The sequence below is a fragment of the Cricetulus griseus genome, chromosome 4 (genome assembly GCF_003668045.3).
Source record: "Cricetulus griseus strain 17A/GY chromosome 4, alternate assembly CriGri-PICRH-1.0, whole genome shotgun sequence".
NCBI classification, from domain to species: domain Eukaryota; kingdom Metazoa; phylum Chordata; class Mammalia; order Rodentia; family Cricetidae; genus Cricetulus; species Cricetulus griseus.
This window is the reverse complement of record NC_048597.1, coordinates 73407242-73420632: the sequence shown is the minus strand read 5'-3', so window position 1 is coordinate 73420632 and position 13391 is coordinate 73407242. Positions and strand designations below refer to the sequence as shown.

The 13391-nt window shown below is 38.0% G+C and overlaps 1 protein-coding gene across 3 annotated transcripts in view; it reads right to left on the bottom strand.

Annotated features, from left to right (window-relative positions):
• Positions 1-13391, bottom strand: part of Spidr (scaffold protein involved in DNA repair) — a 253452-nt gene that overhangs the window by 189576 nt on the left and 50485 nt on the right. The window contains exon 2 of one of the 3 annotated variants that reach the window (XM_027413430.2): positions 6549-6706. The exons of the other annotated variants lie outside the window; for them this stretch is intronic. Within the exon in view, the coding sequence (XP_027269231.1) occupies positions 6549-6608 (60 nt within the window). The 5' untranslated portion in view covers positions 6609-6706. The remainder of the gene's footprint in view (positions 1-6548; positions 6707-13391) is intronic. 3 annotated transcript variants of the gene reach the window in all.

Sequence of the window (13391 nt, the reverse complement as noted above, 5' to 3'; positions counted from 1 at the left end):
AGGAGCTCAAGAAGCTAGCCACCAAAACACCAAACAACGAAATTAAAAAGTGGGGTGCAGAACTAAATAGGGAATTCTCAACAGAGGAATCTGAAATGGCTGAAAGACACTTAAAAAAGTGCTCAAAATCATTGGCCATCAGAGAAATGCAACTCAAAACAACTCTGAGATACCATCTCACACCTGTCAGAATGGCTAAAATAAAAAACACCAATGACAATCTATGCTGGAGAGGATGTGGAGAAAAAGGAACACTCCTCCATTGCTGGTGGGAGTGCGATCTTGTAAGACCACTCTGGAAATCAGTATGGCGGTTGCTCAGAAAAATGGGAATCAGTGTACCTCAAGATCCAGCCATTCCTCTCTTGGGTATATACCCAAATAGGGCATGTACTTACAACAAGGACATATGTTCAACCATGTTCATAGCAGCATTGTTTGTAATAGCCAGAACCTGGAAACAACCTAGATGCCCCTCTATTGAAGAATGGATTGAGAAAATGTGGTACATTTATACAATGGAGTACTACTCAGCAGAAAAAAGCAATGGAATCTTGAAATTCGCAGGCAAATGGATGGAACTAGAGGAAACCATCCTGAGTGAGGTAACCCAGTCACAAAAAGACAAGCAAGGTATGTACTCACTGATATATGAATTTTAGACATAGAACAAAAGACTACCAGTATATAATGCTCTTCACCAAAGAAACTAGGAAACATGAAGGACTCTAAGGGTTAAATGGTCCCCAGGAATGGAAGTGGCATGAACTCCCGAACTAATTGGGGGCATGAGGGGGGGGGGGGAAGGAGCTGCTACAATAAGAGCAAGAGAAGAGGAGAAGAGGAGAGGAAATGGAGGGGCAGAAACATTGAGTTGGGGGAAGAATAGAGGAAAGAGAGCAAGATGAGAGATACGATATCAGAGGGAGCCACTGTAGGCCCGAGAAGGGATCAGGAACCAGGGAGATCTCCAGAGACCTACAAGGATGACACGATCTGACAATCCAGGCAATGGTGGAGAGGATAACCTAAAAACCCTCCCCCTAAAATGAGATTGATGACTTCTCTTTATGCCATCCTAGAGCCCTCACCCAGTGACTGATGGAAACAGAGACAGACATCCACAGATATACAATGAGCCGAAATCGGGAATTTAGTTGAAGAGAGGGAGGAATGAAGAACGAAGGGGTCTGTACTAGGATGGAGAAACCCACAGGAACTGTTGGCCTGAACAAGGGAGAGCACATCGACCCCAGATGCTGTCCAGGAGGCCTGTACAAGACTGATCCAGACCCCAGAACATGGATGTCAATAAGGAGGCCTCTGCACTCCAGGGAGCCTCTGGTAGTGGATTAGTATTTTTCCCTGGTGCAAGAAGGGACTTTGAGAGCCCATCCCATATGAAGGGTTACACTCTGGCCCTGGACACATGGGGAAGGGCCCAGGATCAGCATAGGAAGACTTGGTGGACTTTGCTGAGCTCCCGTTGAGGGCCCTACCCTGCCTGGGGAGTAGTGGGTGGATGGGGTTGGGGGGTGGGCTGGGGGTGGGGGAGAAAGTTTGGGGGTGAGGGGAGGGAGAGGGAGAAGGGACTTGAAATAAGCTTGTTCCCTAACTAGAACTAATAAAATAAAATAAAATTAAAAAAAAAGAATGCCATAAGCAACTCATAATTTAGTATGTTTAAATATACTTAATATACTCATGTATATTTTTAAAAATTATTTATTTTTTTAATGTGGGAGTGTCTGTACATATGTATATGGACCATGTGCATGCCTGGTGTCTGCAGAGGGTAGAAGACAGCGACAGATTGCCTGGAGCTGGAGTTACAGACAGTTGAGAGCTGCCATGTGGGTGCTGGGAATTGAACCCAGGTCCTCTGCAAGAGCAGTGCATGTTCAGCCCCTTCATAACACTGACCACAAGCATGTTACTATGTTCTTATGTCTTTATAAATACAAATCCCTGTATATAATACTCTACTGTGTTCTGTCACTGTTAATGGTCTTTTTATCTTTTTGTGTGATTAATCTGTCCAGAGATGTAATTTACTCACTTTATATTTTTCACAGGCTATAATTTAAAGAATACTTTAAATTTTCTGTGAAAGCTGTAATCTGTAATTTGTATAGTAAATTTCTAAACTTTCTTTCATTTAATGCTTAACTATTTTTTAAGAACTGGATATAAATAAAGCTACGTATTCCTTATCTATATGTAACTCAAACTCTAGAAAATAATTTAGATTACATGGAGAAATTTTTCTTTCACTTATAATTCTTGAGGGTACATTTTTGTATTTGACATAACTTTCACTTTTATGTGGATGATTTCTGTATGAATCTACATTTAAAATTTTCTTTGCTTGAAGTCAAAAAAATTGTTTTAAATAAGAAAATATAGGTCAATGACTTCTGCTACGTTATACCAGAAGCTTTAAACAAGAAATATGTTCTCTAAATTTTTATAGGTTTTAGAAAATATAAATGTTCATCCCATGTTTGAGAATTTTTAAATAAAAAAAATCTATGTTATAAACCTGTGGCATGAATTTACAGAATTATATATGCCAACAAATTAAATAATTTACATTATAAAAATGAAACTGAATTTGATAAAGAGAAAGAAATATTGAAGAGAATTCAAACTGAAACAAAGGTGTTTAAAAATTTAACACAACTGAAAAACTCAGTAGAAAGCCTTACAAGTAGAATGGATTGAATACAAGATAGAAGGTAGAGCAAAAGCTGTGAAGGAGAAAAATAAATAAATATGAAAGAAAAATGCAGGAAATATGGGAAATTATGAAAAAATATTTAATTTATATGCATAGATTTTTTTTAAAAGTATCTTAGATAGACCAGATCTTAAAGAAAATAATGGAAGTTCCCAAACCCAAAGCTAGATATATCCATACAGATACAAAAGGCACACAAAATACCAAATAGATAAGATCAGAAAACTCCCCACACCATATAATAATTAAACACTAAATATACTAAACAAAGAGTATTAAAATCTGCAAGAGAAAAAAAATACAAGTCACATCTAAGGAAAATCCATCAGAATATCAGCTAATTTCTGTAGGGAACCTATGAAAATCAGAAGATCCTGGAGCAATGTACCTCAAATTATAAAAGAAAGCCCCTGATGCCAACCAAGACTACTATACCAAGCTAAAGTATCTGCTACCCCTGAAGGAGGAAGAAAACCTTTCCATAATATAAACAGGCCAAACACCCCTACCAAAAATACTGAAAGCAATACTTTAGAATGACAGGAGGAATAAACACAATAAAAAACTGTAGATACACACACACACACACACACACACACACACACACACACACACACACACACTGAAGTGATAATGACTGAAACAAAAAGGATGACTAAAAACAAATAGGACAAAGAAACAAAACAAAAAATGATGCATTCAACAAACATCTTTCAACAATAATTTTAAATATTAATGGTCTCAACTCTTCAATGAAAGACACAGGATGGCTGACGGATTAAGCAACAAAATATTTGTTTTTCATTTGTCTACAAGAACCTCATCTTAGATTTAAAAATTTGTGCTACCCTTAAAGTAAAGGATGTGAAAAAGTATTCCAAGCAAACAGAACCAGAAAACAAGCTGTGGTAAATTTTATAGCTGGATTCAAGAGTTAGGGCTTCCTATACTTTCTGTAGGAGAACATGCTATAAGGTCTTTCTTAACCCACAGAGGATCAGTCACTAGCACATATTATGATGGATTCATTAATGAATTTATTTGTAGTATAACTGTATGTCAGACTGTAAGCTCCTTGAAAGTCTGTCTAAGAGTCCACCCTAGAGAACAGGCTGTGAAAGCCCAGTTATGAGTAAATCTTCACCACATCACTCACAGCATACCTTCTCCTCAGGTTCCAGGAGCCCTGGGGCACCTTCTCAAGGGTAGTGAGGAGCTAATCTCTGAAGCATTATTCTGCCTCGTGAGAAGAGCCATCAGGCTTCTTCCTTTCTACATGTCACATACAAGAAGAGACCCTCAGTGACCATAACCAAATGATACAATTAAGCCATTGCTTAATCTATAAATTACCCACTTTGTCCTTTTTATAACTGCCAGTCAGAATACCAACTGCCTATCATGACACAGCAACTGAGAAACACTCGGCTAAAAGGCTATGTTGGGGACAATCCACTTGTGATTTCCTGATAGACTTTCTCAATCCAAATTGTGATGAAATAGCCAGTTAGTGTTGCAATGCACTTATGACTTTAGATAAAACATAAAGCACTCAACACAGAAGTAGCTGGAGAGAAGAGCACACAGCAGGAAGTTGTTCCTCACGAGGAAATTGCAGTTTCTAAGATGAAGAGGAAGTGAAGAGGGAGAATAAGTCTCTTAAGAACTTAAGAAAATACTGAAGAAACCATGGTCTCAAATATGACTAAAACACTATGTTCAGATTAGCCTTAGTTATAAATGGAATAGTACAACAATGCACATTGGCTAGGGAGACAGTCCACAAGCCAATCATGTCTATGAAAATCTCATTCTGTTAAGCAGCAGCTACCTATATCCAGGTCTATTTCTTAGAGAAATGTTTTCTGAAAAAAAATATCTTATAATTCAAAAATAAATAAAAAATAAAAAACACCTTATAAAGATACTGACTAAAATAGAGAGGAGAAGGATACTCTCACTCAGTCCTACCACTGAAGAATCTTAGTCATGTTTACCTTCATTTTACACTGATCTAAAACAAACATCCTCTTTAGCTATAATGCCACCACCAATACACCTCATCCAATAAGTTTCCAATCTCTATATGATAAATAGCTATTTCCATGTGCCTAGGAAATTTAGGTTAGTCAAAAATATAATAGCTGTCATTTACTTGGCAATAAGGCATCATGAGATTTAAAGAACTAGTAGGAAGCAATTTCTAGTCCCTTCCTCTACAGATACCTGAACCTCATAGGAACTTCATTGTCTAGCTATAGATCAACTTTCTCTTTCTTTTCAAGGCAGAAAGGTTTGTTCTTGCTTTACAGTTCCAGAAGGGAAAACATGGGGGTAGGTGTATGTGAAAGAGCACAATTAAAAAATTAAAATAAAATATACTACCACCATGACTGCTCCATTATTAGGGAAGGTTTTTATTGTACATATGAAAGAGGGAACAGCCAGAGTCATCTGGAAGAGTTCAGAGCAGAGAGAGGGGGTAGACTGTACATGGCCAGCAGCCTGGACATGGCCGGGGGTGGGAGTAGGGGAGCAGGAGAGAACACTGGAGACAGTGAGGTAAGAAGAGATGGAGACTAGAGCATAGTGAGAGAAAGAGACAGAATAGTGGGGAGGGGCTAAGTGGGAGTAGGAGAGAGTAAGATGATAGCACATATATATTATGCCATTATAAAAAGAACGAATGGGTTTCTGGGAGAGGGAAGCCTGGGGAACTGAGAAGGTCTAAGATGCAGCACCAACTTTGAAATGTATAACAGAAGGAGCATGTTATTTGATATGCAACCACAGGTAGCCATCTATCCCTCTGCTGAGGTAAGAGAAATTACTCCTTTTGGCAGATGGGAGCCAGTTTCACAAGTTCCCGAGGACCACTGGCTTTTACCAAACTGTTTGAAACCTTCCTATAGTCCAGGTTGAGCTCATTTCTGAATATATGGACCATCTGTTTAGAGTGTGGAAAAACTGGAGTTTCCTTTGGACCTGAAAGGGAAAGCACTAGGCAGAAATCTAAAAGTAGCGATACTTTATTATATCTTTAATCATACCCAGAATAGTTTTTCCTAATGCTAAGAAGTATACACAGAAAAGACCTTTTACATTATTAAGCAGGAAATTTAGCACTGCAAATGTTACCACTTTGATAATAAATATGTTGCCAAATGTCTTGTCTATGGGGAGGTTTGGTTTATGATACAGACAGTATTCAGAGAAGGAGGATTGGGGGAAAGTAATTGGATCATAAATGTGCTGACTTCATGAATACACTAATCCAGTTTTAGATTTAAGATTTAATGACTGACAGGTTACCAGTGCCATGCTTTTATAGGATTTATTAATTCCTCTATCTTCTGCCTCTTTCCCTCTACTTAGTCTGTCTCCTGTAAAATATGCAATCCTGCATACTGTTCAGTTTCACCTAGGACCCATAAGAACTAAGCGAATGTCAAGGACCATGAGAAAAAAAAACAATCTTGCCTGTCTCAGTACAGTATGAGTCACAGTGATATAAATCCAATACAGCATTCATGTCTCATAGTTAACATCCAGCTTAATAAATAGAGAACATTAACGAGTTATTGATGAGGAAATATCGATATCAATTCTAAAAGATGAAAAGTAACTTCCTTTGCTATACATTAGCTACTTTGCACCAAAAAAAAAAAAAAAAAAGATGTGCAAGTGGCAGATAAGTGGGAATTCCAGTTTTCACTCTTTGTATCATGACCATACATATTGTCCTCAGTAAGATGCTCTAAGGACCTCCTTCTTATTCTAATGGTTGGAATATTGTTTTAACACTTACTATTTCACTGAGACTATTACACTCAGCTTTTGGGATATCCCCAGCAAGATCATCTTTCATCGGGTGAGGATATGGTGTAAAGACAACAATCTAGAACCAGAGCGGGCAGAAAATGACATCAACCGTCATCCCAGTCTTGAACTTTTCAGCTTCCAGAACTATGAGAAATAAATTCCTGTTGTTAGTGAGCTACTTAGACTGGTATTTGTATCAGCAGTCCTAATGTACCAAGAGAATCCACAATCCACAGCTTCTAATTTGCCTTTTGACTCTATATACTTAGAATTTTCCTCCTTCCTTCCTTCAGCTTCCTTTTATCTCCACATAATCCCTTCCCTTTCCATAACCTGTATCGTCTCAAAAGACTTGCAGAATACCAAGCATCCAGACTGTGTGGTCTTCATACACTAAGTCCTATGAAAGAGCAGGGAGTTAGTGAAGAAGAGAATAGAGGCTACCAGTAAAGCTTGTGCCCGCCACTTCTTTATACGCCCATCTTCCTACTAAGTATGGGAGAGACACAATGTTCCATGCTACCTATACTCTTCAACTGTTGTTCACAGCCTTGTATTAGTTTTCTACATCTGGGTACTAATTCCCATTTATTAGCTCACAGTCAGCAATCTGATTCATTTCAACTGGCGCCATGGTCAGCATACCACAAAGCTGACACCAAGCTATTAGCTGGGTTTAGTTCTCCTTCAGAGGCTCTGGAGAGAAATCTGAATTCCATTCAATTCCCATTTCCTCACTGGCTAACAGCTAAGTCTCCTCAAACCTCTGAAATGCTGTCACTTGTGGCTGGTCTTGAAGTCACAGAGATATGCTTGTCTCTGCCTCCTGAGTGCTTGGATTAAAGGCCGTGTGTGTGTGTGTGTGTGTGTGTGTGTGTGTGTGTGTGTGTGTGTGTGTGTGTGTGTGTGTGTATGCAGCTCATTAACCCCAGTCTTGTCTCACTTTCAATCGCTGACTTCCTGAATATTAGACACATACCTAAAGACGCACAGGATTAGAACTTACCACTGAAGAAGAAAATCAAAACAAAATTTAATTACAATACAACAGATCTTGCTATGCATAATAGAAAGCGGGTACATTAGAGGTCATGTAGAATTCACTAACACAGTTAAGAAAAACACTAAAAAAAAGCTGGCCTTTAATACCAGCACTCAGGAGGCAGAGGCAAGCAGATCTGTGACTTCAAGAACAGCCTGGTCTACATAGTTAATTCTAAGACAGCCAGGGCTCTGTAGATCTTGCTGTGTACAGTAGAAAGTGAGTACATTACAGGTCATTTAGAATTCATTAAGACAGTTAAGCAAAACAAACAAACACACACACACACACACACACACACACACAAATGGCCTTTAATCCAAGCACTCAGGAAGCAGAGGCAAGCAGATCTCTGTGACTTCAAGACCAGCCTAGGTCTAAATAATTAATTCCAGACCAGCCAGTGTTATATAGAGAGACCTTATCTCAAAAAAAAATAATAAAAAGAAGGAGGAGGAGGAAGAAAAGGAAGAGGAGGAAGAGGAGAAGGAGGGAGGGGAAAGAGGCAGATGAGGAGGAAAGGGAAAAAGGAAAGGAAAGAGGAAGTTATACAGGGCATAATGGCATATACCAATTATTCTGGCACTAGAGTGGCTGAGGCAGGAAGAGTTCAAGGCCAGCCTGGAAAACATGGCAAGATCCACTCTCAAACAAAAAGCTGAGGAATCAACCATACACCTACTGTGTAGGAGAGCAGTAGAGTGTATTCTGTACCTCCCCCAGGTGAGATTCTCTTCATGAGAAATATCATCCAGCTGCCACCTGCCTAAATGCACACAGAGAAAGGTGGAAACTCATCTGAACACATCAGCATTTATAATTCAAGAGCTCTAACAGCATTTTTTAAAATATAATAATTACAACAAATCTGCTTCTAATGAGCATTTTAATATGACCAAAATGCTACTAGAAATAAACATCTGGGGTACATTAGAAAGAGAGAAAATTACCCTCAATTTGTGAGTCACATTCTATGGATTAGGGTTCTAGAATGAATAAAAAGAGCCAAAAGAAGAAGTCAGCCAAGCACCAGGATTCACCTCTCTCTGACCCCTGACTGTAGAAACAATGGTACCAGTCACTTCATGGTTACACCATGTCTTCCAGACCATGATGAACTGAATCTACTCAAACTATGAGCCAAAATCAAACCTTCCTTACTTTTTTTTTCCCCTCAGACATTTCTCTGAGCAATGAGAAACAAACAAATTTAAGTAAATACTACTATTTTTCAGATGACAAACAGAAGTCGGGGGCTATGAGATTATAGCACTAGTAATTTAACTACCTATTTTTATAACACCATCAACATATAATCCATTTATCAGTTGCACTTTTTAATACTTGGATCACAATGACTCATTATTTCAGTGCTTTAAAGTATAACATATTTAAGAAATGTGTGAAATATGTAAAATTCTCACTACAGAAAAATGTTGATACACACACATATATATATATAACAACAATTAGTGAAAAATGAGGTCATGAATTTGAAAAAGAATGAAGAAGTACATGGGGGGAAGGGTTGGAAGAAGGAAAAAAGAGAAATGATGTGATTCTATTATAATCTCAAAAAAATTTCAATGTTGGTTCATGAGTTTTATTCTACTATGAATACATAGAAAAGTCTATAGGCCAAGAATTCCAAAAAGAAGTGTAAAGATCTCAGAAGATACCATAAAGCACTGGATGCACAATAAAAACACTGAGTAAGTTTCTCACTTTTGATTTTTGCTCCATTTGACTAGGTGTGAACATGAAGAAATTGGGATGACTCACACACAGTTCTAGATGGTTCTTGAAGTTGAAGGTATCTAGGAACACTGGAATCACACTCATAAACAGTCAGAGCTGGCTGGAGCTGACCTGCTAATAGACAATGAGAGCCTCTCTGGGTACACGGGACCCTGAATTCCTCTTCTACATCATCTGCTGTAAAGTATGGACTTACATAGTGTAAAAGATCAGTAACAATCTGAACAGAATATATTTCTCCAAGATCTACAAATTGCAATTTTAATAGTAACAACCTGGCTCTTGAGCAATAACAGGCAAATCACCTATCACATAGCAAAGAGATCAAGATCTTTCTCTCTTCCGGAAAAGTAAGTACCTCCATTTACATAAAGGAAAGCAGTAACTTGTTCTAGATCTTTATGCTTGTAAGTATAGGCACACTGCCAGTTCTCACTGCACCATAATGAGCCTGCTTTTACTGAGAGCCTGTGTCTGGGAGGGGAAGAAAGTCAAAGGCATATTCTGAAATGATTCCATAATTCACAAAATATTCTCAAAAGAAAAAGTATAGACAACATCCAGAAATCACTATTCTGTTTTCAGAAATGAGATGCTTCCTGCACGGAAGTTCATAGGACACAATACTGAGTGACCAATGGTTAGATAAGCTGATGTTCTAGAACTATGGGGACAATGTTCAAATCAACAAAACATGACATAAAATCAGTACACTGTTTAATTCAGCTCCTTTCTCCCTATTTGACCCTTAAGAGACAGATAAATAGAAAGGTTAGCTCTGGTTCCCTTGGAAACAGAGACCTTGAGACTCTCAAACAGAGGCCCCATCCAAGGTATACTGCAAAAGAATGACCCAGTCAAAGTTTGAAAGAAAGATTTTTGTTCCAACACAGTGGAAACACACAAATGATAAAAAGCCAGAAGTACCCTTGATGTGTAAAGTAAAAAGGGTTGACATTTCTGCTCATTCCTGTCACTCAATATCCATGAAACCCTACCTACACTAGAGTTGGTGGCTTAACATGAAAATAAAGATTATAAGTATTAATACAAATAGTCTCCATCCAGACATAGACTGCAGAAAAGGCATTGTACTTATGTGTTAATATGTGGAGAGAAGACTCAGTGGGATGTGTGTAGATAGGAATGTCTATACATATACTGAATCCCTAAACAAAAATATCAGCAAGACTAAAAGCTACAAGAAACACATTTTATGCAAAGAAATTTCTTTTTCTTATTCCCATGGAAGAGACACAATGATCAGGTCGATAAACAAATGATCATGCCATGGTTAAAACAGCCTACAGGGAGGGATAATGTGGGTTAACATCATAAATTTCCCTTCACAGTATTGCTATGGGGATTATATGGGAGAGCCTTAGCCTCATGTCTCCAGACACTTTTGGAAAATGGGTCACTGAGAGACCACTGTAAATCTATTACACCTAAAATGAAGATATTTGGGGGGAAACTGAGATTGTTGCCTTTTTTGTTTTTGTTTTTTGTTGTTGTTGTTCAAGACAGGACCCCGTCCCTAGGCCCAGGCTAACCACAAACTAGCAAGGTGTCTCAGGCTAGCCTTTAATCTCTGATATGCCTGTTTCGGCCTAAATGCTAGGATTACAATATGTCACTGATGTGCAATGTCCTTCTATATGCTGCAAATATGTATTGCTTTTATTGGTTGATGAATAAAGCTGCTCTGGCCTATGGTAGGGCAGAATATAGCTAGGTGGGAAATCTAAAAAGAGAGACAGAAGGCAGAGTCGAGAGGAGACACCAACAGCTGCTGGAGGAGCAATATGCCAGAGCATTATTGGTAAGCCACGGGCCACATGACGATACACAGATTAATAGAAAGGGGTTAATTTATATGTAAGACCTATCTAGTAATAAGCCTGAGCCATCAAATAATTAATATTATGCCTCTGAGTGATTATTTTATAAGTGGCTGTGGGACTGGTGAGTGGGACAGAAAAGCTCCTGCTACATGTCACTGCACATAGCTTGCCATATATGTAAGCTATGAAATAAGAAAGGTAAGAAAGGTATGGCAGGTAGCTAATACTCTGGTTAAAGGAAGGAAGGAAGGAAGGAAGGAAGGAAGGAAGGAAGGAAGGAAGGAAGGAAGGAAACGGGCTAGACAGGAAATCAACAGAAATTACTTTTTTGTCTAATGGACTGAACACTCACAAAGCTGCTTCCATCACAGATAAGTATATCTTGGTCAGTCTTCTTAAGTGTTATTTCCTGACTTTCATGAAGCTTTAAAATATTGCATGCTTAACACAGACGAAATCTTTCCTTTCTATTTCCTTATCTACTTTTTTTTTCAGAACTCTAAATATCAGATTTTAGGCTTTCTTCTTATATGTGAAAAACCAAACAAAAGCATTTAAAGAAATGGTTCACTGTATTTTCCTCTGAAGAAATCAATTGAAACAAAGTAAATGCTATACAATAAAAAGTAAATGCTGCCCAACTCTATCATATGAGAACATAACCCACTACAACAACAAAATGATAGAAGTAAAAACAAGACAAGTGAGAAATTTGATTCAAGCAAATATGTTATTTTCTCTGATTACCCTACACCCACCACTTTGTTCACCATGGCAGAATCCGGCAAACCTCAAGTAAGCCACAAGAAGACATCCATCAGAGCAGAATGCCATCGTCTCCCAGGCCGGCCAGGTTAAGAGGAGCAAGTTCTAACAGGTACCTAGGGAGTGGGGACTGGGACAAGATGAAATGATTTTCCCTCCCGAAGATCCAAATGCCAAAGGGTGCCAAGACCCAGATACAAGGTTTGCTACACAATTAGTAAATGGTAACAAGAAGCAAACTAGCATAGCAAGTTAACTGTCCTCTTAGAAGCCTAAATGGTGAATTCATACCTCCTTTAATTACGTTAAGTAAAACTTTTAATTACTTTTCATTTAAGAAAATCTTAAATGAGGGTTCAAGTTAAACTGTCTAGACAGACACCAAGGATGACTGGCCCTCATTATGCCCCTTACCAGCAAAGTAATTCTGGATACATTTTTATTATTTGAGATGCAACCAAGTAGTCTCACAGGCAAAATTAACACAGTAATACTCATTTCAACAGAGGCACTCTGGAAACTGAATAAGAAAACACTATGTAAAAAATTCTGCAGTACCCAACATATTATGTGCATATTAGGTACAAAAGAAAGCTGTCACGACTATACAGTTGTAAGACTGAAGTTTAGTATCCAACTTTTCTAACACTTTTATTCACATTGGTTTTACTTTACAGTAACAAGTACAAAGACTCCTTCCTACCTACTGCAAATATATTACCTATTCAATTAATGGACATCATTAAAATTCCTTCTGGAAATACAAGTGCTACAAATCACAACCAGTTCATGGACCATGGATTAATGTACATTACTACAGAAAATGTTGGGAAGAAGATTTCAAATGTTGAAGCTCTATAATAATAGGTGTTTATTATCCATTTGGTTTTTTCTATAAAGTATGAAATTATTCTTCATCTAGTTTTTTTCATGGTTACATATTCTGATTATATTAATACTGTTTGGCGAAGTACTCTTGGCTATAACATCAAAGCTTCAGTACTACTGAAGTCCTCTGGGGGGGCATTCATTGTGTAAGAAATAATGCTCCCATGACAACTCAAATATGCTAATTTGATCATATACCCTCATTTCATGAGTACTGCCTGATAAAGGTAGAGAAATTTTTATTGTTTTATTTTCTATATGTGTGTACATTTCATTTATGAGTGTCTATTGTGTGTATACCACATATATGTAGGTACCTGTGGAGGCCAAAGAGGGTATTAAATTTCCTGGAGCTAGAGTTACAGGTGGGTATCTCTATTTTTTTTTTATTACTACTACTACTATGTATGTGCCCCTATCCAATCCCTTGTCCCAAGACTCAAGAACCTGGAAATACTGACAGGTGCCTGCAAGACCATGACCCACACCTATAACATTTAGGATATCGAGTACTGTTGGTGAAAAAAGGTTT